The sequence below is a fragment of the Paramisgurnus dabryanus genome, chromosome 1, assembly GCF_030506205.2.
Source record: "Paramisgurnus dabryanus chromosome 1, PD_genome_1.1, whole genome shotgun sequence".
NCBI lineage: Eukaryota > Metazoa > Chordata > Actinopteri > Cypriniformes > Cobitidae > Paramisgurnus > Paramisgurnus dabryanus.
Window position 1 is genome coordinate 67372950 of NC_133337.1, and position 24416 is coordinate 67397365.

A 24416-nucleotide genomic window follows, 5' to 3' on the forward strand; every position below is an offset into this window, starting at 1 on the left:
CTGTTTTAATAAAGCAGTTAGTCATCTGGGTTAAATGGGACATTTCACAAGATTTTTTTAAGATGTCAAATAAATCTTTGGTGTCCTAAGGAAAACCCCACTGTTTTCAATATTTTACTACGTTCTTACTTCAACTTAGACAAATTAATACATACCTATCTTTATTCAATGCGTGCACTTAATCTTTGTATAGCACGTTGTGAATGTGTTAGCATTTAGCCTAGACCCATTCATTCCTTAGTTTTAGCTTAAGTTTTATCTCAAAATACCATAAAGATAATTTTTTATAACATGTTAAAATTGCCACTTTGTAGGTGTGAGCAAATATGTGACATTTTTGCGCGTGTCCCTTAAAATGCAAATGAGCTGATCTCTGCACTAAATGGCAGTGCTGTGGTTGGATAGTGCAGATTAAGGGGTGGTATTATTATAAAAAGATCCCCTTCTGACATCACAAGGGGAGCCAAATAACCTATTTTTTCCACATGCTTGCAGAGTACCAATACTAAGTTACTGTTTTTTTCTTCTTCACATTTTCTAGGTTGATAGAAGCACTTAGGACCCAATAATAGCACTAAAACATGGAAAAAGACAGATTTTTATGATATGTCCCTTTTAAAGGACCATCAGAGTGTAACAGTCGTGAGCTGTGGGAATTTCAGTCCACTTGAGCAAACACGTTTACATGAAGATCTGTATGCATTTGGATTGGTTACAAAAATAACAAACAAATAATACAATGTTAGAGGTAAACTTGCACCACATTCGGTTAATTGTGACCCTGTCTGTGAAAAGCCAGCTAAAGTGTTTATTGTGCTTTACTGCACATAAAATCCTCCAAGAACATTCTGTAAAAATATAAACATGATATCTTTATTATTGACTAAGGCATGCATGTCAAAGATTAAAATGATTGTGAAATTAAACTTTGATGCTCCAAAACTTTAGCCTGGATTTCACAGACAGGGTCACATTTTTTGTTATGGTTAATTTAGTTAAACCTGCTTGTCAGAACTGCGCCTTTGTAAAGTTTAATTAAAACACAACCATGCTTTGTCCACAAGTGACCTGCAAGAACAGTGATTGAAGAATACTTTTATTAGACCTGAGGATTATTCTGCTTGGGTGCTTTGCAATAAATTGGATCTTGAAAATAACTCATACCGGGAAATGTCTTAGCTGAGGCGGTTCAGCCACGCGGGGAACGACAGGCACTCCTTGACATATTGTATCAGATCAGCCTGACATAAAAGTTGCAATGAGGTATGGTACATCTCGAAAAATCACCCTATATCTCTAACACACAGTAGGGGGAAGTGAACACGATATCGTCACATCGTTGTTACTGCTATGAGAGATTACTCGTTCTAGGATCACATGAAAATACCTTAAGGAATAAAAGGAAGAAATCACTGCGTACAAAGCTAAAATAGTAATACTTTATTGTAATCACACATCTATGAGACTTGAAAAAAACCTATATGAGTCGACATGAGAACTCAAAAGTGCTGTACACTAACACAAACTGTTAAAGGCACGTTGAACTTAACTCAAGATAAAAACTACTTGTTCAAATTGACAGTTTCATAACATGCTTGTCGAACCTACAAAAAAACTGTTGACACAAAACTTCAGACATGAACTCATTCATGCAGCATCACTTGCATCATAACAGATCATTAACTTATAGACAACCACCAGGCCCACAGATTACACAAGTTATACGGACAAATAGATATAACTGTTTTAGCCCTTCACAAATGTTAAAACGTTTCTACCCCTTTTATAAGAGTTGAAAATATATTATTTACACATTATGCTAATCTGTAAATGACAAATCTGTTAACAGGGGTTTTGTACAAGAATATTCTTAAAGATGAGTTATCTGTACATTCAGGTTGGATAGGTAAAGCTCTATATGTGAATGCAGGAAATTTCTCATTCGATGTGTCTTTTCAAGTGATTATTTAAGGCACTTTCAGTGTCATTTTATCAGCCTCTTTATAATAGTTCAATGATTAACAATGAATATTGATAATGGAAAAGAGGATCCTATTCATTGTCATTATTTAACAGTATATATGTTCAGCATACCATAGATGGTTTGGTTTTTGTGACATAATCATAATGATGAATTAAGGTTGCTCATCTTATGTTGTTTCACAATGAGGTATTTAACATTTTGACACAAGAATTACATTCTTATTTCAGATTAGTGTTTTGTCAAGTAAGTTATGTCAACTTATCCCAGGTCAAAACTTAAAAGGGTAGGTTGAATTGACTTGCAAAGTTGTTTAACTTCATGCTGCATTTTTTACAGTTTCAAAACTTTTCACAAAATCAGTAAATGTTGCCAACTTGAAGCTTATTTCTGTCAGTAGGGTTACAACAGGAATGAATTGGATTAATTTAGTATGCAGGGGCAACAACCAAATATGACTTTATGTATTTATAAAAATCAAACAAAACACAATAAAAAGCCCTAAAATACTTTATTCACACTGTAAAAAGTTGAATTAACTTTAAAAATGACTTCAATTGGTAAAACCTAAGTCACTGTATATGTTTAAGTGAAAAATTTCAGTTGAGAAAACATACATTTTTTAGGTGTTACCAATTGAAGAATTGTTTAACTTTTCACTTTTACAGTGCAAGTCAAAGAACAATCATAATCGGTCTGTTGCAAAACCTAATATGTTGTATTGTTTTTAAGAAAACCTCCTTACTTTAAACATAGCCACGAAAATAGCTGTTAACTCACCATTATTCCTTTATAGACTGACATTATCGTGTTGCTAGATTAACAATGCAATACTGTAAAACTATCATCATACCTTTTAGTGTTAAATGTCATATATTAATAACCATTTCTTTTGACTCATCCATCATTTCGAATGAATTTTATTTTATCAAAGTTCACCACACTGCCTTCTGGGATTGGCATTTCTGTGATGGACACATGCAATGTTTTCTATATTTATCTAGAAATGGCCAAAATTGAAGGTACATGGGAACAAGAATTAATAGCAATAATGTTAAAATGTTGTCTGGGCAGAATGTAGTAGGTTTTGCAACAAATCTTTAATAAATAGTTCACCCAAAAAAATGTATTTCTGTCATTGTTTACTCACCCAAAAGTTGATCCAAACTTGTATATATTTCTTTGTTCTGCTGAACACAAATGAAGATATTTTGAAGAATGTTTGTACTCAAGCAGATCTGGGCACCATTGACTTTCACAGTAAAATAAATTATATATGGAAGTCAATGGTGCCCGAGATCTGTTTGATTAACATTTTTCAAAATACCTTCATTTATGTTCAACAGAACAAAGATATACAGGTTTGGAAGAACTCAAGGATAGGCAAACGAAGACAGAGGTGAACAATCCTCCTTACATTTCCTTCCTCATCTCTATGTAAATTTCCTTTTCAAAAGAAAAGCCCACTGGGAACCAGAGAGATTATTTCTACATGTAAACAAAACAAAAAATGCAAGCACATGGGTAAGATATTATAAACAACAACAACAACAACAACAAATAAATATACTGTAAACCTAACTAGATTTGATTTCATTTTAGATTTTGGTAACAGTTTTATATTCTTTAACATCTAATTTGAATATTCAGTATTCTGCCATTTTGCTGTAATCATCATTGGAAGGTCTTGAATAATTAAAAGCTTTTAATAAGCTTTCTCTAATTGGCCTTGTAGTTCCATTGTGAGCTTGAGTCAGCGAAATGATGTTTACATGATGAGGACAAAGATCTTAAATTAGCAGTATCTAACTAACAAACGCTTTTGGCACTGAAGTGAAGAAAACACAGCAACACAACAGCTTCTTTTCAGACATTGACACCAAGGAAAACAACTACAGTTATTTACAGTAAATAACATGCTCATCATCGCTTAAATACACAAGAACAGTCAGAATAAGCTGTCCAGAAGGATCTCCTTGTAGTAAAATATTCAGAAAGATTGTTTTAGGACACCCAGAAGAAATGTGCTTCGAAAAGTAGTCGCTGGTTAAATGAATGGTACAGTATACTAATACGTTAATAAATTACATATGTAACGTTTTATCATTGTTCTTGAATACTAAATCTTTCCTTTAAACAGCGCACTTAAATACTTTTTGTGTGAAAGTCCCTCATAGCAGATAGGGACTGTTTAAAGGAAAGTTCAAACAAAATGAAAATTAGTCTAGATTTTATTCATCCTTAAGCCATGTGAATGACTTTCTTTAAGCCAAACTCTTTCTTTTGGTTCTTTTCAGCTTATAATAGCATCAAATAGTGCCCCAATTTTAAAGCACCAAAAAGCGCATCCATCTATCAAAAACTAATCCATAATGTCTTCTGAAGGAGGTGAAGTGATGGGCCTTTGTAAGAAAGCATTTCAATCTTTATAAACTATGTCTGTGTGTACACAAAGGGTTGAGGTCGGGTGAAAGACTGACCTCTGACCCAACATTACAAAAACCCATTGCTTCACATCAGAAAACATTTAATAACCCCATGGCCTTTTTTGAAGCTCTAAAAATGGGGCACTATGCCATTATAAAGCCAAAAAAAGAATAGTATTTAATATAACGGCTGAAAGAAGAAAGTCATATACAGCTAGGATGGCTTGAGTAAAACATAGGCACATTTTTATTTTGGGGTGAATTACCCCTTTAAGGGAAACATTTAACATTGCACATCCCAGCAACAACTTTCAGGCCAAAGTCTCCTAAAACAACATAACATCCTTAGATGCTGGTCTGAAGGTCTCCATTGAGCAGCGCAGCGTTATGCGTCTCCGACATGATGTCGTTGACCATTCGTGTCCTGTCCTGTCGACTGTCGCTGCGATCGATCTCGTCCAAGCCACTGACTCTTTTCAGACACAGGACGTTTTGGAAACTCTTCTTAAAGTTGTCCGACAGAAAAGCGTAGAGGATCGGATTGGCGCAGCTGTTCGCGTAACCCAGAACCACCACGAAGTCAAAAGTGCTCTTTAGCACAGGTGTAGACGGCACAGTTCCGGTCACAGAGGTCACGTTGAAAACATAGAAGGGTAACCAGCAGAGCACAAACACCACGACCACTATAGACACCATGCGCGTGACTTTCCTCTCAGACCGCTTTCTTTTGGTGGAACCCACCCGCATGCCCGAAGACTTCACCTTGATGACTATGAGCAGGTAGCACAGGCAGATGATTATCAGGGGCAGGAAAAAGCCCAAGAAAAACGTATAGAAGATGAAAGCGGTGTAGTAGGTGTTCTGCGGCTCCGGCCACAACATGGTGCATGTCTGCCCCTCGTTCTTTTTAGTGTTCACGCCGCTGTAGATCATAATCGGTAGGTTGACCAACAGAGACACGCCCCACATGGCCAGGCTTATAGCCTTGGCCACACGTGGCTTTCGCCATTTGGTGGATTTTATCGGATGCACCACGGCCAGGTAGCGATCGAAGCTCATGACTGTTAGAAGGAATATACTGGTAAACTGGTTCATCGAGTCCACGGTCAGAATGACGCGACAGATAGCGGACCCGAAGGGCCAATGGAGCAGTGCTAGCTGAATGGCAATAAAGGGCAGGCTCAGCATGCACAGTACATCTGCTACAGCCAAATTTAATATATATATGTTGGTGACGGTCTTCATCTTGGCGTAGCGCAGGATGACATAAATAACCAGGGCATTGCCGCAGAGCCCGACAGCACATACTACAAAATAGACGAACGTGATCACTACTGAACTGGTTGGGTCAAAGTCAGGGTGAGATCCATTGTGGGGGTACATTTCCAGACCGAAGTCGGATTCATTTCCTGGGGAGAAACTGTTATTGAGAAGGGGCTCGGAGAGGGACAGATTGGAAATGGGCATAAACGTCCATGTCTCCATTGTGGTGTTTATTCACTGGGGTAAAGCTTATGAAGATGGAGTCCGCAGTTTAATATGAAACCTGTGTGCATTTGTAAAAAGAAGAAAATGTGAGTTAACAACCGAACTCAGGATCCAGCAGGACAAATGTTGCCACATCTACATCTTCAGTCATGGAAAAATACAACAAAAGTCCATTCACACCTTGCTGTTCTTTTAAGGATAGTGATTGGCTTTGAAAAATCTTTTAATCGAAGCAATGTCACTTAAATAAAAAAGTATTTAAAAAAATAAGCTTTTGCCATATTTTTCCAAATAAACTAATTGTTTTGTTAAACTAACAGACTCATTAAGGCTCACAAAGCCACACAATTGCTCTGCGTTTAAGGTCATGCAATGAATTGTCAATATTGCCACAGGTTGCAGGTTTGGACTTTACCTTGTCTGTCGTGGACTCTACAGCCCCAATGGCTTTTGCCCCAACAAATATTGGTTTAATCGATCTTTATTAAGCAAACACTGTTAGATATAGCCGTATGACAAATAAATTCAACTTAATTTTGCCATATAGTTCATCTGTGACCGAAATGAATTAATATTAATGTGAAACTGCAGTCTTTATCAGGCGTTCAGATTACAGTCATCCATCCAAATCTGTCTCCATCCCACACAAGTCATGCATTACCATAAAATGAAATATTTTATAAAAACTTAAGGTTCACACTTCCAGAGAAATGCAATGATGTATTGTTCCACTTAAAACAATTGAAATAACCTCACATAGACCTCTGTATTTAAAATAAAAAATAAACATCGCATCAGCCTGCTATTGGAGAAGCTGTAATAGACATATTGGTTTATCACTTTCACAATAATAGCAGAAACATTCTCTTGACAGTGGCAATCAGATGGGTTCCAATTGATTTTAATATAAAAAGAATAACCACAGCTAAGGCAATTTTGTACAATATTTTGGTACTAGCCCATACTTTTCTATTTTTTTACTTTTAAAGTAGCCTTAGATACAACAACATTTAATAACTATATGGATTAACTATGAGTCATATTTTGTAGGCTATGCAAAAAAACAAAGCATGCACTGATGTATTTTATTTTGTCTTACCATATTGATTTACCTGTCATGATGAAACGTCGTTGGAAAGCCATTGCAGTAGCCTAATAAAACAGCATCATATGAGTCCACAGAACATCATAGTTTTAACGATAAAGTGTCTGAGCAAGTGCGATATCCAACCAAGAATAACGACACTGTGACTTCACGCCTCTTGATAAACCCGCGCGTGTCCGCCTGTGCGTCAGGACACGCACATCAGATAATAATCCTCAGATAATATAAAGGACACAAAATCACAGTTCTAATACCAATATTAAACTTCACGAACTTTAAATTCAAGTTATGAAAATAACACAATTTCGTTGAATTAGGTTGGAAATAATTTCCTCAGAGCGCACAGATCTCAGTCAGACTCTGGTGAGCAAAGAGCGCGTGTTCTGCTTGAGCGCGAGAGTGAGTGAGTCAAGTGAGTGAGCGCGTGCTGCAGCTTCCAGCTCCGCGTGAAGATGGAGCTACTGATCCGCGAGAGCTACCCGCTCGTCCTCGATATATATGCTGCGTCGCGCCTGAGGTACATTAATCTAAACGACGTGAAAGGCTATATTCAGAGGTTTTTGCTGGGTGGTCTTGATAAGGATGAGGGAATGGGCAAAGGTTAACGCAATCTTTAATGTAGATCCTAAAAAAAAAATGTTTAATATTAGATTAGATCAAAATAAACACTTGTGGGAATAAATTCAGTATTAAAAGGGTTGTATTATGAGAAATTAAACTTAACTTGATCCTTTCCTAGCATTAATAATCGTTATGCAAGTTTCTGACGTCAGAGATGATACAAGAACATGACCTGCGTCTCAAGTCGCATACTTTTCGCCCTATATAGTATTTTAAATTTGAGTATGGTCATCATCATACTATGTTAAAATCCATAAAGGATTCGTATGCCATCTCTAGTGAAAGTAGTATCCTGGCATTTCCCACAATTTCATTTATTTATTTAAACAAGTGATGCTTTACTGCATTTTAAAATTAAATCATGCACTCTAAAAACAAACGTTGCTAAATAAAAGTGGTTCTTGGCTCGTAATCATAGAGGAACTATTTTAAGTGCCATTTAGCACTGATGAAGAACCTGTGCAGCGCCGGTGTAGAATCATATGGTGCTATGTAGAACCATATGTGGTGCTATAGTGATGTCCCCCGTATGGTTCTTCATAGGTGCTTTATAGGTGCTATATAACACTAAAAATGGTTCCTCTATTTAGCACTGTTTGTTTGTAGAGTGTGTATCAAACATTACATGAGAAATAATAAATGTATAAAATAATTAATAAAACTTTATTTTGATAGTCCACTTTAGACATTGTATGAAGTAACATTGCAACCTCTTGTCAAATAACATGAGCATGTAGACTTCGTAATTGCTTAATATCTAAAAACAAGCATGACCCCCAACAGACCTTCTCCTAAAGTAACTTTGCAGCTACATGTCAACTTATTCTACTAACCCCAGCCCATTTTCTAACCCAGCCCCTAACACTCTACGGCAGGGATGGGCAACTTCGGTCCTGAATGGCCGGTGTCCTGCAGAGTTTAGCTCCAACCATAATTAAACACACCTGAAGCAGCCAATTAAGGTCTTAGTAGGCCATATATAGATACACTATATGTTGCCTTGGGGTTCTAAGCATGCGTCAAAACCGCCGCCATCTTAGAACAGGGGTCTTGTCATAGGAAGTAGCTAGGTAAAGCTGCTATCTCTGCCTCTACTCCGAATTCATGGACGATGCTGGACTTTTGATGTTAGGCCTATTAGCACTATTCATTATATTTATAAAAAGTATAAAACTTTTATTTTTTTCTGGACTCAGTGCTACCTGTAAATACATGTCTGACTGTTGAAACGAACCAAAAGAAAACCAAGAAAATCGCATTAATGATGATTTATGGTGATTTTATTTCTGTTACACCATTGCCTACAATGACGCTGATGCGGTGTTCCCCTGTTTCAAAATGGCGGCTCTATTTGAACCATGCGGTCCAATGAACTGCCGTAGCCAAGGCGACATCTAGTGTACATATCTATGTTAGTAGGCATAGAAACTTTTTTTGGCAGGTGTGCTGAGGCAAGTTGGAGCTAAACTCTGCAGGACACCCACCGGCGTTCCAGGACTGAAGTTGCACATCCCTGCTCTACGGTAACACTTTACTTGAAAGGGTGTGCATAAGACTGACATGAAACCTTCATAACAAAAGGTGCTAAATAGCACTAAAGTGGTTCTTTGCTCTTAATCATGGAAGAACCATTTTTAGTGCCATATAGCACCAGTGAAGCACCTATGAAGAACTATACGGGGGCCATATAGCACCACTATAGCACCACATGTGGTTCTACATAGCACTATATGGTTCTACATGGGTGCTACACAGGTGCTATATGGCACTGAAAATGGTTCTTCTATGATTACGAGCAAAGGAACACTTTTATTGCTATTTAGCAGCATTTGTTTTTAAAGTGTGACATGACACGTGTTGTGAACATGAAGAAGATTTTATGCATGTTTATGACAACTATCGTTAAGTGTCATTCACTCAATTATGTCACTTTTAATGCAAAGATTAAATTTTTTTAGATGTCTTTGTTATGAGAACTTGACATATACCAATACATCATAACTTGTCATTAATCTGTTATAACAATGGCATAGCATATTAATAATCAAACTTAAGACACTACCTAGCTTTATGGTTCATTTGGTTGGCTTTGTCATTGGCTATCATGAGGCCATTATCATTGTGTCATGAATATTTTTCTGATCACTTTTTGCCAGTGAAACAAATTGAAATTGTCATTAAAATGTCATTGTCAAATGTCAGTGTTAATACGCTGTCAAGTTGTTTTATAATAGCATCATGAATATTTTTCTTGACCTCAACTAAATATTGAAGCAAAGGTATAGTTTCTTAAGTTTGATAATTAATCTGGTATGTCATGTTTATGACAAGGTATGTTGTCAAGTTATGATGTATTGGTTTATGTCATGTTGTCATAACAAAGACATCTAAAACAATGTCATCTTTGCATTAAAAATTATATAATTGAGTGAATGACACTTAATGTTGTTATAAACATGCATAAAATCTCCTTCATGTTCATGACACGTGTCATGTCATGATTATGAAGGTGTAATGTCAGTCTTATGAACACCCCTTCAAGTAAAGTGTTACCCAACCGATTAATACAATGTATATACTAGTCGCATTATAGTTAGTAAAATGTCCAAAGTGAACCATCGATAGAACGTGTAACCAGTTGCAATGTTAGGAATTTGTGTAATTGTTCATGACAACATTATCTGTGCACCACTGGTCACTTTTGTTATGCATTTAGTACTGTTTGTCCCAGCACTTGCATACTGTTTTCTATGAATAATTTTTTTTTTTTTTGCAGAACAAAAACAGTACATATTTTAGGGCATAATATTAGTAGTCAAATTGGGTTGCAGCAATGGTTTATATTTACAATGATATACAATAAAGACAAAGTTGGATAGATGCTAATAGGTTTTGTATGGACAGAATGGCTCGATCTAATTTAGCTTCAGGCACAAGCCATAGTGTTTATTGGAGACAGGATGTGGCCATGTCCAGTTTATTGCAGTGACTACCAGTGGGAGTGAATATAGTATGGACAGGTCAGAAAGGTTAATGGTTGATGTGAGTAATTTCCCAACTTCAGATGACTTTAAATTTTGTGTGGGGACTATCCCTGTGTGGGGTTGTCTGGGATTTGCACATTGAAGATTTTGTTCTTCTTGAATATACAACCAGTTACAATTACATCCTTTTCCAACAAAATGTTTGTTTTGAGTTTAAAAACTGATTCAGTGTCAACGTGATGACATCTTAGAACTGATATTCTTAACCGTTACTCTGGCAACCATATGTAGGCAATTTTATTTGCGGTATTATTTGCAATGCGAACATGGCTTTTTCTTATCACCAGATGAACAAATGACATAATGTGAGAAAATTTGTTTGACCATAAAGAAACCTATGGTTGCATATTCTGCAATGATTTTGAAAGATTTTTTTTTTATAAATTTAAACTGAGGCTGCGTCCAAATACTCACACTTGTGGTCTTTGCCCTTGACCACTTGACTACTTACATGACGTATTTCCTGTATTTGCCCCAAGTGTGCTAGTGGGCGTTAAGATCCCAAGCATGGATGTAGAATTATTCACGGGAAGGGACACACCTAGCAAGTGTAAAAATGTCAATTTACGTAGCAATATGCACCAAAGCATATTCGTTTTTTATTTAGGCTACTTAATTTTTTTTTAAGTGTTTCTTTAAATAGAATAAACACATAAACACTCTGAAATGAACATTTGCTAAACTTAAAGATTATTATCTACACTTATCTGAAACTTTCAGAAGCAGAATTCTTAGCACCTCTGAAAAACGCTTTATTTTGTGCATGTAGCTTTATTAAAGTTCACTGTTTATTCAGTACCGTAGTCCCTGAATAAACTAACATAATGTTGTTTCTAATTATCTGATATGATTTTTTACAAAATACATAACAATGTTTGCACCCAAAGAAATTATACTACCAAAATATGTAATATCTATTTATATTCGACATCTTGCAAGGTTTGGGCAAAAGTCTCACAATTTACATCAGGGCGGAACATAATGCATGATGGGAAACGCTTAGGCTTGAATACCGCTCTGAAGCTTAAGTATATTTTATTAGTTTTTTTTTAAGGTATCTAAACATTATTTTTTTTAAACAAATAAATTAAACACATTTTAGCATGCATTGTTTTATGACAAATATAATGCGCACTTTACAAAGTAACTATTATTGAAGGATGGGGCAGCTAAAAAGTACAACGAACCCCAACGGCAAACCTGTTTACATTGCATGCACAGACTGCAGCCCTATCTACCTCTAAACCTACCAAATTGGTGCTAATCTTATCAGCCTGTTTTTTAACTGATCAATCATAAATTTTTATTCACTTCCCTACCATGTCACAAAAATCTAATTTCTCATGGAAAGGATGTGCTTCTTAAACTAACAGAGACCAGAAAGTGAGGGTGAAAAATACAAACAATTTAAAATGAAACACTTGTTTTACTGACTTGTGGTAAATATAGCTACATTCACACTGGGTACCTAAATAAAAGGTTTTTAGAGTATCTTTTTAATGCAACTGACTGTAAACAACAGTATTGTCTGCCTAAAACAGACCTAAAAACTTATGTGCAACAGGAATAGAGAGCACAAGTCAACACACCAGTGGGCCTTCACCTCTGGCAGCACTTTGTCAACAAAAAGGGCTGAAACTGAGAATATATGATGTTAAAGGTCAATAGCTGATAAGCCATGAAAATCCTTGATGGAAGGTAAACTGTGACAGAGACAATAAACAGACGCTACTTGAAAAAAGGGGCGATATAAATCAAAATGATAAACGATTATAAATGAAAAAGGAAAGGTTTTATTTTCTCCATGTGAATTTTTTTTCCTAAAAACACAGCTTATTTAAAAACACAAGTAAAGGGTCAGACATGTACAAATGAGCCATTTTAAATAATTATTCTCATCTCTATAAACAAAAAAATATCTAAGTTTCAGCTTTAATGTAAATGATTTCTGAGTAAAGCAATGCAGAAATGGCAAATATCTTGCATATATACATCCTGGTGAGAATGAGAATTCCCCCTTACCAGTCACCCACAAATGACGCTTAAAGGAATATTCCATTTTCTTAAAAGAAAAATCCAGATAATTTACTCACCACCATGTCATCCAAAACGTTGATGTCTTTCTTTGTTCAGTTGAGAAGAAATTATGTTTTTTGAGAAAACATTGCAGGATTTTTCTCATTTTAATGGACTTTAATAGAGCCCAACATTTAATACTTAACACTATAACAGTATTTTTCAACGGAGTTTCAAAGGACTATAAACGATCCCAAACGAGGCATAAGGGTCTTATCTAGCGAAACGATTGTCATTTTTGATAAGAAAAATAAAAAATATCCACTTTTAAACCACAACTTCTCGTCTAGATCAGGTCGTGATGCATGATGTGACCCCACGCAATACGTCATGACGTCAAGAGGTCACAGAAGACGAACGCGAAATTCCGCCCCAGTGTTTACAAATGTGTTAAAAGAGGACCGTTTTTACGTTGTTGTTTGTCAACTGATACTAATTAATGTCTTTGTGAGTTTATTGTTTACAATGGTCCGCAAATTTGCGTTTTATATATGTAACACGTGACCTCCCTACGTCACGGTTGCGCTGGATCAGACCTAGACGAAAAGTTGTGGTTTAAAAGAGCATATTTTTTATTTTTCTTGTCAAAAATGACAATCGTTTCGCTAGATAAGACCCTAATGCCTCGTTTGGGATCGTTTATAGTCCTTTGAAACTCCGTTGAAAAAAACTGTTAAGTGTTGAGTTAAGTATTAAATGTTGGACTCTATTAAAGTCCATTAAAATGAGAAAAATCCTGTAATATTTTCCTCAAAAAACATAATTTCTTCTCGACTGAACAAAGAAAAACATCAACATTTTGGATGACATGGTGGTGAGTAAATTATCTGGATTTTTCTTTTAAGAAAATGGAATATTCCTTTAACACAGAAGGATTTGTAATATATCCTTCAAATATGCCTTATAAACCATACAGTATTTAAAGTGGGGGTTAATGGTATTTCATCTGACTTATTAACACAGTTAAGAGTTGTAACCCTCATGCTATACAGTACATAAGCAAAGTGTCAAAAGAGCAGTTGAGCTTGTGATGGAGTACCAAACTCATGCCTCCTTTTTCCTACAAGTCTTGGAAAGTTTTTTAAGAACAGGGGTATCCATCGGCTTTTTAAGTAAACCTGTCTTAAGACACCAGTGGATGCAGTTCGTTTTTCCCGGACAGCAATGGTATTGCGAATGGGTTTATGTTTGTTTCCTGGCTGCATTTCGGAGAGGATTACTTTACAAACAAGGCTCAGACACGGATTTGACACTTGTTTACAACAAACCTGTTTGGAAGTCGCAACCACAGGCATAAGTAAATCATAATCTACGTGTTTTGTTTGCAATCGAATCAGCGCATACATGCATGTAATGTAAACAACACAAAAAACAGCAAACAGTTTCCGCCTCAGTTGGCATTGTAGTGCACAACGACATTTACACCTTTTAAATGGGCAAATGGAAAAAAACACATCAATATTTACGTTTTTTATTAAAAAAGCGGATAAACAAACAAGGATTAATTACCAGATAGAGACGTCGTGCTGTTGTTCCTGTTGATCAATTACCGACTCTGTATCCGATTCTGGATCATATGTGTAAGGCTGTATCTGACTGTAAGCCATAGTTATTAAAAAAAAGTTTTTATTTAAGTTTGATTTCCATTAATGTCACAGCTGTTAGATTAGTATCTAAAGGCTGCGCATACTCGTAACTCTTAAGCTCCACGCACCATACTCCTTTAAGTGTTCATCTTTTTTCAGCAAAAAACGGAATGAGCATTCTGTCTTTTAATAATCTTTTAACAACATGAAAGACTTTTTGGACATATGAAGGATGAAATACTACTCTATAGGTAACCAAGATTAACATTAAATTGCCAAAAACGGTGTGTGTTATATGAGCTTTAAAGGGGCCATGGCATGAAAATCTGACTTTTTCCATGTTTAAGTGCTATGATTGGGTCCCCAGTGCTTCTATCAACCTAGAAAATGTGAAAAAGATCAACCCAGTAACTTAGTTTTGGTAAACCATTCTCTACAAGCACATGAAAAAATAGGTCGTTGAAATTTGGCTCTCCTTATGATGTCATAAGGAGCTCTTATTATAATAAAACCACCCCTTAATCTGCACTATCCAACCACAGCACTGCCATTTAGTGCAGAGAAAAGCACAATTTAGTTTTAATTGCAACAATGGACCATCATTGTGATCAGTGTTTGAATTTCATCAGCTCATTTGCATTTTAAAGGACACACCCAAAACGGCTCTTTTTTGCACCCATCTACAAAGTGGCAATTTTAACATGCTATAATAAATTATTTATATGTTTTTTTTAGCTAAAACTTCACATACTGTATGTGCTCTGGGGACACCAAAGATTTATTTGACATCTTAAAAAAGTCTTGTGCCACGGCCCCTTTAAAAAAATTCACATATTGGAATGAGAAATGTAAAAATTTACTTTCTAATTTGCTTGCTTTGTCACTTCTGTTTTTCTTTTTGTGCAGTGGTTGTCTAAGCTGAACAGCCAATCAGAATGATTCGAATCTCAGGTGGGCTCCACCGCCAATTTGCCATGCTAAATTTGCCAAAAAAAAGATTGACAATGACTTACTTAAGCCCACACATTTCAAACCTGTCTGACAGCTGATCATCAGCTTGGTGTCACTGTAAAAAAATTCCGTAGAAATTGCAGCTGGGTTGCCAGTAATTTACCGTAGATTTAAATTTATGTTATTTACTGGCAACATTTTGTTCAAAGTTAAATGAACATTAAACAATTACAAGTCTTTGTCTTTACAGAGTAAAACTAAAAAAACAGCATCAAGCAAAACATTCTGGGAAAGAAAATCTGAAGCAAAAAACAGAAAAAGGTTTATGATGATTTCTGGTTCCCAGAATGCTTTGCATGAGGCTATTATTGTATAGTTTTATTCTATAAAGATAAAGACTTGTTAATATTTAAAATGTATTTAACTTTGAACAAACTGTTGCCAGTAAATAACATAAATGTAAATCTACGGTAAATTACCGGCAACCCAGCTGCAATAACATTGTAATTTCTACGGATTTTTTTTACAGTGTAGCTTAAAGCTCAACCAAAAATGATAATTCTGTCTCATGATAATTTTCTCATTCTCATGTTGTTCTAAACATGTATGAATTTCTCTTTACTGATGAACACAAAAGAAGATATCTTAATAAATGATGGTGTGATTATAACCATTTACTTCCCTAGTAGGAAAACCAAATACGTCAACTGTGTGCTTACCATCATTTATCAAAATATTTTCTTCGTCATTTATCGCAATACTTCCATAATATTTGTTTTCTTATTTGGAAAGTCAGTGGTTACAATCAGCTGTGTGCTTATCATCATTTATCAAATGTTTAAAAAAAAAAGACGAAGAACATGAGGATGAGAAAATGATGACAGAATTTTCAATTTTTGGGTGACTATCCCTTTAAGGATCTTAATTTTCTTAATTATCAAAAAAATTGTAACATATTGCCATTACTTTAGTTGCAGTTAAACATGGATAGAAGATAAAATCATAAGGCATTTTGTTTATTAATTTTCCTTCTTTTCTCCTCAAGTGATGTCTTGGCTTCTTCATTCTGACATGAACAAGGCTGCATAATAATCCAAGTAAAGTCCAATTAAAAAGTGTTTATTATGGATACTATAGATAATTAAAGTCAAATAAGGAAGCCAAGAGTTTAAAAGGATGTTTTTAAGGCTCAAATCCAACGGTTGTGAAGCCATGAATAAAACCTCCAAAACTGTCCGGGTGATGACTGATTTAAAAGTCGTTGCTATTTACTGGAGAAAATGAATCCCTCATGAAAATACAATTTGCTAAGAATGACTTACTGTAATGATGTTGTTGTAGGCTCCCATTTGAATATAATGGATTCTGGTCACAAAAATATGCATCACTTTCAACTGAACAGATTTAGGCTGATTTATAATAGCAAGGTCAAAAAACATTCCTGAATATAAAATAAACACAACACAACCAAGACTGGGAAACAAAAATAAATGTGTTTAACATGCATTTGATGGATGGCATCTTTAATAAAATTCAGACCACATAAGTCATTGGTTAAAGATGTGCAAGAGTTTTTTTTCCTGTGTTGACGCATTTCCGGTTGAAACAAGACAATTGGTTATGTCAAATATGTTAAAGGACTCATCCATTTTTAAAATAGCCTATAACCTTTTGCTTAAATGACAATAAAACCATACCTGTTACTTAATATTGCTATTACAGTAGGTTTCAGCAGTATTTGGGTATCTTCTTACTCTATAGATCATTTTATTTTTCAAATAATGCCTCGGTGAAGATGGACATACTCAACATTTTTGGTCTGTTTTCTCAGGACACAAAGATTAAACGTTTTAAATATGTATGTGTGCTTAAAGTTCAATAGTAGGCTAGCATTATAGATGACCTTAAAGCTGATAAACATGGACTACGAGTTCATGAACTGAGTTAATGCTATATTTACAGTATAGTGTCCTGTTTACTGATGCTGAAATAATTTCATTTTTTTCTGAAGTAGTGTTGCCCTTTGGTCAGTGTAAGAGATGTGATTTCATAAACCCCTGAGAGATGATATTTTAAACTGTTCTGGTACATATTTAGCGTTCAGAGCTATTCCCATCCTTCTAATTTTGTATCTTGATTGATTTGTGTGGAAGATTTGATAAGCTGACATTGCATCTGTTTTATGTAAAATATTAATTCTTGATGGATGTAATTGTGTTGCTTGGAATCATGGGATATTGTTTTCTACATTCACACATGGGAATGCTTTAAATAGTTTAAGCCTTTTTGCTTGTACCCTTATTTTCAACAATAAAAAAGGGAAAGGCATGTTATAGGCTTGTATTGCACCTTGGCTGTCTATAAAACTGCTGCAAAAACATGTTTTCAAATTTCAAATGTGGCCAGATGTGAGAGAAAGACCAGATGGGTTTCAGTTGTCCACCATATTTCTGTGTCGCAATTTTTCTAACCCTGTCTAAAAATTAATACCAACCTAAATCAAGTTTTTTGTAGATGATAGATTACAATTTCCCTTGTAAAATGTGTTGCGCTTATTCTGAAACTACTCAAATTGGAGGCAGATGTCTGTTTCTCCAGAAAGTAAAGTCAGCTAGTAAATTGTTTTGGTTGGATGTGCTGAGACGAGACATTTATAAATGTTTAATTAGACTACCTTTCCTAAACAAGAATTGTTGTCCTATATCTCATTTGGTAGAGCTTTGTGTTGTTTAGATTGAATGTGCTTCAGATAAAAGTATCAGACAAATGCAAAATGTAAATACACTTTAGTCTCATTAGATGCACTTTTTTAATATTTTTGAACAATGATAATTTACATATATTTGGTTTCATAATGTATAAAGTAGTATAAACTATGTTCTTTAATGATAATTCATATCCTATACATGCAATATAGTAAAACATTGGCACAAATATACTGCCATTACAAAGCTAATATATATATATCATACTGTGATACATTAAAACAAAACAGCCTCATCTCACAGGAATTCATACATAGTTTAAGAGTTGGCTGATTTTTATGAAATTGATACAAAAACAGCTAGATCTCACAGAAATTCATAAAGATTTTTTAAATGGGCTAATTTGTAAGAATTCGTATAAAGTGAATTGTACAAAATCAGCCTGATCTCACAGAAATTTGTACGTATTTAAGGAGTTGGCTAATTTGCATAAATTCGTATAAAGTGAATTGTACAAAACAGCCTGATCTCACAGAAATTCGTACAGATTTTAAGAGTTGACAATTTCTGAATTCATACAAAGTGAATCGTACAAAACGCATGGTAATCTTAAAAAAAAAAAACAATAATGAAACCCTGCCCCTAACAACACCATCATAGGCAGGAAAGCAAATCGTACAAAAACAAGTGTGGTCGTACTAAATAATTTGAATTAGCCATCTCCTAACATATGTACGAATTGCCATGAGATTGCATTAAAAGGCACCATTAATTTATGATCAAAGTATAATGTAAAATAAAAAAATTGATCTGGAAAATAAGATGCATAATTTTCACTAAAATATTTCCATAACAAATGGCATTAAAATGTCATAAAAAAAAAAAAATAATACCCTGTGTAGATAATTCTCAGTAAATTGGAAGTTGTGGCTATTAACATGTAATTCATCAACTGCTCGGCCAAGATTTACAATCACATTCTTAAGTCATTTGGCCGCAGTCACACGAGAATCCCATCTCACATAACTCAGGCCAAGCTGGATGCCATGACAACGGTGACATCATCCAAAAATCCACAATCAATCGGAAAGCACTTTGTTGGGGTGGGCAGAAATTGCATAATCGCTCTACAGAGTCCATCTATTGCATGGAGACACAGAGTAAACTCTCTGTGTCCACAGTAAGTATCATGTAATGACGTTCCACTTACCCCCATATCAATGCTACAGTCTTTCTTCTAAATTGTTAAATAGCAAAAGTGGCACAAAAGTCAGCACTATAAAAAATTGATGTTAAAGCAGGGATTGTCTCCCTACAATATTGCTACACAAGCACTGATATTTAAAGCAATATATTGATTGGTGACAACAAAGGCCGTCCTAAGCTAACACGTTCATATCTGGTATGTTAGTGTCACGCAGGATGTAACCCTCAGTGTCTCTATCACACTGCGTAAGGGAGCTTTTGTGGGGGCACAGCAGGGCGTGGAAATGTCTTCGGAAAGTTTCCGACAGACACGCGTACAGTATGGGATTGGCACAGCTCCACGAGTAGGACAAGAGCACCACGAACTCAAAGCCGCGGGTGAAGTTGAGTAGAAAGTCTATTTGGTGCAGAGAGCAAAAGTTGAAGACGTAAAACGGCAGCCAGCAGATGCCAAATACCACAACAACTGCCACCACCATCTTGGTTACCTGTTTCTCCAGCCTGTGGCTTTCCACAGAGGAAGAAGCGCCATCATGTTGCCGATTGGCATTTCTTAGAGTCACCACTAGTGCGGTGTAAAACACAATCATTACAGTAAATGGCAAAGCAAAACCCAGTATGAACGTGTAGATGAGAAAGCTTAACCACCAGGTGTCCGAGGCCAACTGAGGGTCTATGGTGCACATACCGTAGTGGGCCGAAAAATGAATAGCCATTGGTATGACAGGAAAAAGAGAAATAAACCACATCAGAGCAGCAATGATTTTTGCCCGCTGTGGTGTCCGCCAGCGAGCGAAGCGCAGCGGATCTACCAGGGCCATGTAGCGGTCCACGCTCATCACGGTCAGGCAGAATATGCTGGTAAATTGGTTGATGCCATCCAGAACCATAACCAGTTTACAGACCGCGTCTCCAAAGATCCACTGGTCCTGGAAATTTTGGATAGCAATGAATGGAAGTCCTACCATGAAGAGGCCATCAGCCAAAGCCAGGTTGAAAATGTAGACGGTGGTGGCAGATGACATTTTGTCCAGCTTTAGGATTGTGATGATGACCAAAGAGTTCCCGCCCAATCCCACAATGCATACTGCCAGGTAGAGGACAGCCATGGTGACACTGAAGGCATCAAAATCCTTGTTAATAAAGATGTTGTTTATTGAAGCACTGTCCAGATCCAGAACTGATACATTGTCATAAAATATTCCTAAAGGCATTGGTGTTTCCATTTTTGGTTTGCAGTTTAAACAGAAAAAAGAAAGAAAACAATTCAAAATGCCAGCGAAGTCTAAAACGTTGCAGAGAAAATAGTCCTTACTTCAAGATTACATCCTTAAGCTTTCTTTCTTCTCGTGTCAATAAAGCTGATTTATTTTCCCATTTAAAAAAAAAAAATCAGCATTGGGCATCAAAGAAAAGCATACTTTACCCAAAAACTGCTACTCTCTCTGGCACTCAAAGGGCATGTAAGATTTTTGCAGATAGATCAATGTGAAAGAAAAACCCAAACTGCAAAGCATTCCCTCAGAGAAATCTAGTGGGTCTAAGACCCTCCTGGTGAGGTCTTATATATCCCCCCAACAGCGCCCGGAGTGTGAGAGTGTGCGTGTGTGCGTCCAAGTGTGTGTGGAAAGTTATTCGTTGACAGCCTTTCCCCGTCTGCCCTGTTTATGTGATAAGCTGTGCCGACTCGATCCAATCCGCTGTCATGAGGTTTCTAAGGTGCCATCTGTTACAATACTCTTGTTTTTATAACTAAATGCACTTTTCATTCTTTCACACTCCCTTAATCTCTCCCTCGCATTTTCCTCCCTCATTCCACCCCTCTGTTTCCTCTCTCTCCTCGCAGTTCAGTGGGGGGTCAATCTGAGCTGATCAACCCCCAACTTCCCCTCCAGGCCACCCACTTTCTAGATACATCCCCACGGATGAGTGATGAATCCCTCTGCTTGTTTTAATACATTGCATTTTCACCCCTCTTATGTTTATATTACATGCTGATTGTCTTTATTTGTTGGTCAGTGATTCATTCATCTTTGGATGGAGGCTGCGCAAGGCCTCGGTGGGTGGAAACCTCTACAGATAAAAGAGAAAGTAATGAGTGATCACCTTAGTCCTGTTCCTCCTCAGATACGCATAGTTGGAATACCGCAATTCTCACACTGAACTTCCCATGAGATGCCAGAAAACAGTGACTGTGGGAGGCGATCATTGGCTTAAGAATTATATACGCTCACCTCATTGACACTGGTGGAGAAATGCTGTTATGCAATTTGTAAATTGTTTTGAAAATCAGCTTACTCCCATTTCTGCGAAATCATTGCCGATTCGTACAGTTTTTGGAGCGTTCCACTGGCGTGCTACTGTAAACTTGGAATTGGCTTTGTTGTTTGAGCATATAATAGAAAGGGTCCCAAATGACTTTGGCTTACAGACAGGTATTCAGTTTTCACCAATAAATCTGCATTGCCAGTGTTTTCACTGTTTTTGGCTTGTTTTTTCTCTTTTAACTGGGAGAAAAATATTTTTTATTCTGTAAGAAGAATTTAGTCAAGGAGATTAATGTGCAGGCAGAAACATAAACTGAAGGACAATGCAGCACACATAAAACAATATAAAACACCCAATGGGGTTCAAACTCTGAGACCACTTTGAATATCTGGAATGTATAATTGTTTGAAGGTTTGTGAAAAAGAAAGTTTTAAATAAAATATGTCTATGTTATGATGTCAAATGTAGAAGATTTTTTTAGATACGGAATTATTTTACTTCTGTTGTGGGTCATGAATGTGATGAATGTAAATCATTTGTTAAATCAGTGGATGTTTGTGGCTCGAATGCCATTTTAATGCAAAAGAGGAACATAGCATATTATAATATAATATAATATAATATAAAAGTATAAATAAAAGTAATGTCAGACCTTTCAAACTATTTGAAAAAGTGTTTACTCAGATTATAATTACAGACTTTTTACAGTATATGCATGATGCTGGAGTACACCTATTATTCTAATTTAGAAGTTGATAAATTTAATAAACTAGTGAAATGCCAGAATAATTACCAGTAACTTAGAGTATCACAAAAAAAGCTTCTTTGTATGTTTAAAGATACCTGAATAAGTGGTGGTCTTGGTTCCTTTAGAGTTTTCTCCAGTATAGTTTTACTTCAGTAGCCTAAAACAATCTAAATGATCTATGAATAGTTCATCTTCATAATTAGTTATAAGACAAATGACAGAGAAATGAAAAACTATTTTAAACCATCTTACTGTATGTAGACAGAGACAAGTGATTTATGTTAGCTGTCAGGCATAATTGGAAGCGTAAATTTTTTCTATAGTTAAAAAGAAATATGATACTGTAGATAGGGAAACTTGTCAGGATTTATCAAGCTACATTAAGCAGATCAGAATATTTTACAAACTGTGTTTCTAAAACTATAATGATTCTGTTACGTCATTATTATTATACAGCATATGCAGAATAGATACAGATGAGTAACTGTGAATGGTGGTGTTTTGCACATGGTGGTTAAAGAGGGTAAAATCTGTTAATGTTGATAAACGTAACTTTTAAATTGTTGTATAGCAATATGGATCCTTATATCCAACAAGTGGATTTTGCTGATTTATGGTTTTGGGGTCAGGTATCCGTTTGAACAGCAAGCTAACTTCACTGTAAAAAAATTATGTGTTAATTTTTTACACATTGTGTGTGTCATGTATCACATTAAATGTGTTGTCCCTAAACTAACACACCTTATGTGTTATTATTCAATTACTGCATTACTTGTTAAAAAAAATACTTCGTAACATGCTTGTTACCGCTAAAAGAAGTGGAATTACAGTAACGGAATTACTTTGTAACCCGTTACTCCATCACTGTTTTTAACACAACTTGTGTCGTCCCTTTCATTTATTTTAACATGAAATAATGCCTTAAATGGCATGACACACACAATGTGTAAAAAATTAACACATCATTTTGTACAGTGTTGCAATTCATTTACTCATTTTGCAATGTTCAATGTATTACGGATATGAAAAATAATTACTTAATTAAAAAATAACTGCTAAGAGGCCATTATACAAATATATTCACCCAAAGGTCTAGTGTGTTTGGCTTTACTGTTTTCCAAAACCGTAATTAACTCAATATATCGCACAGCATATTATTATTATTTTTTTTATTACTCAAATGCAAGAATTGTACAAATGTTTATACATAAATATACAACTCGCAACAAGTAGAAAACAAATAAAAATATTGTCTAACGTCATTTATTTTTTATTATTTACTTGCAGTCACATTACAGCAATAATCATGACAACGTACAAAAGAGAAAATATATCAAACAATACAAAAACATAAATAAAAAATACATAGAACATACACAAAATATAAATAATAAAAGAAAAGAAAATAAGGATAGGAGATCATCAAACAAATAACATAAAAGCTTCAAATAGGGACCTGGTGCGTTTTGCCTTATTATTATTTTTTAAGTAGTAACATAATGTTTCATATCTATCTGAAATAACAAAAAGTTAGGTTTTCCTTTAGCCCATATTTGTATGTTTATGGTATTTTCCCATAATTAATTAAACCTTAACAACAAAAGTCTTAAATTGTGGCATTTTTTCTGTTAAAATAAAAAATACTTTTATACCAAAACACTTATAAAGAAGGCCTTCCAATTCTTTCCAAAACATTAAGCTATAAATACTGTTAAAAAAAAGTGTACAACATCCTCCTTTTCTGTCCCACAAAAATCACATTTGACATCTACATCATCATTAAACCTAAGAGTAAAAGTGTTTAAACAGGGTACACCAAATATCGTCTAACGTCATTTATTTATTTATATATTTTTTATTGCATATGAACATATATAAATATACATACTACATACAACAACAAGAGAGTTACAACAATATTTTGTACATAAATGTTGTCAATGTACAAATGTAAATGATTAATATAATCCAAACTACATAATATAATCCAATCTACATTAATATAATCCAATAACATAAAGATAGCCAGAGAAAACAGACAAACAAAAAACACCCCCCCATATGTGGTGCGGATTACTTGTCTATATCAAATTTGCAGATAATATTAGAAGCCCTTAAAGCTTTTTTATTTTTACATTTGTTTACAACATTACAATATTCGTTGATAAAATGGTGGTCTAACGTCATTTGAACTTTAGTGGTAGTGTGGCC

General features: G+C 35.3%; 2 protein-coding genes across 3 annotated transcripts; both read right to left on the bottom strand.

Moving 5' to 3' along the window:
- Window positions 1-1425: 1425 nt before the first annotated feature.
- sstr2a (somatostatin receptor 2a) lies at window positions 1426-7545 on the bottom strand. Of its 2 annotated transcripts, none has more exons than XM_065257627.2 (2): window positions 7008-7545; window positions 1426-5953 (listed from the first exon to the last, which is right to left on the bottom strand). In XM_065257627.2, exon 2 carries the CDS (start codon window positions 5890-5892, stop codon window positions 4753-4755), a length of 1140 nt encoding a protein of 379 aa, XP_065113699.2. In that variant the 5' UTR covers window positions 5893-5953; window positions 7008-7545; the 3' UTR covers window positions 1426-4752. The 2 variants fall into 2 exon arrangements, with proteins under 2 accessions (XP_065113699.2, XP_065113697.2); XM_065257625.2 differs by having other exon boundaries at window positions 6995-7544.
- A 10531-nt stretch (window positions 7546-18076) lies between these two features.
- On the bottom strand, window positions 18077-20912 carry LOC135739203 (somatostatin receptor type 2). The gene has a single exon (XM_065257454.2). The coding sequence runs from the start codon at window positions 20413-20415 to the stop codon at window positions 19363-19365; it is 1053 nt and encodes a 350-aa protein (XP_065113526.2). The 5' UTR covers window positions 20416-20912; the 3' UTR covers window positions 18077-19362.
- Window positions 20913-24416: the final 3504 nt, after the last annotated feature.

Coding starts and splice junctions, on each gene's coding strand:
- sstr2a (XM_065257627.2), bottom strand. CDS start 5,892: ATGGAGACATGGACGTTTATGCCCATTTCCAATCTGTCCCTCTCCGAG.
- LOC135739203 (XM_065257454.2), bottom strand. CDS start 20,415: ATGGAAACACCAATGCCTTTAGGAATATTTTATGACAATGTATCAGTT.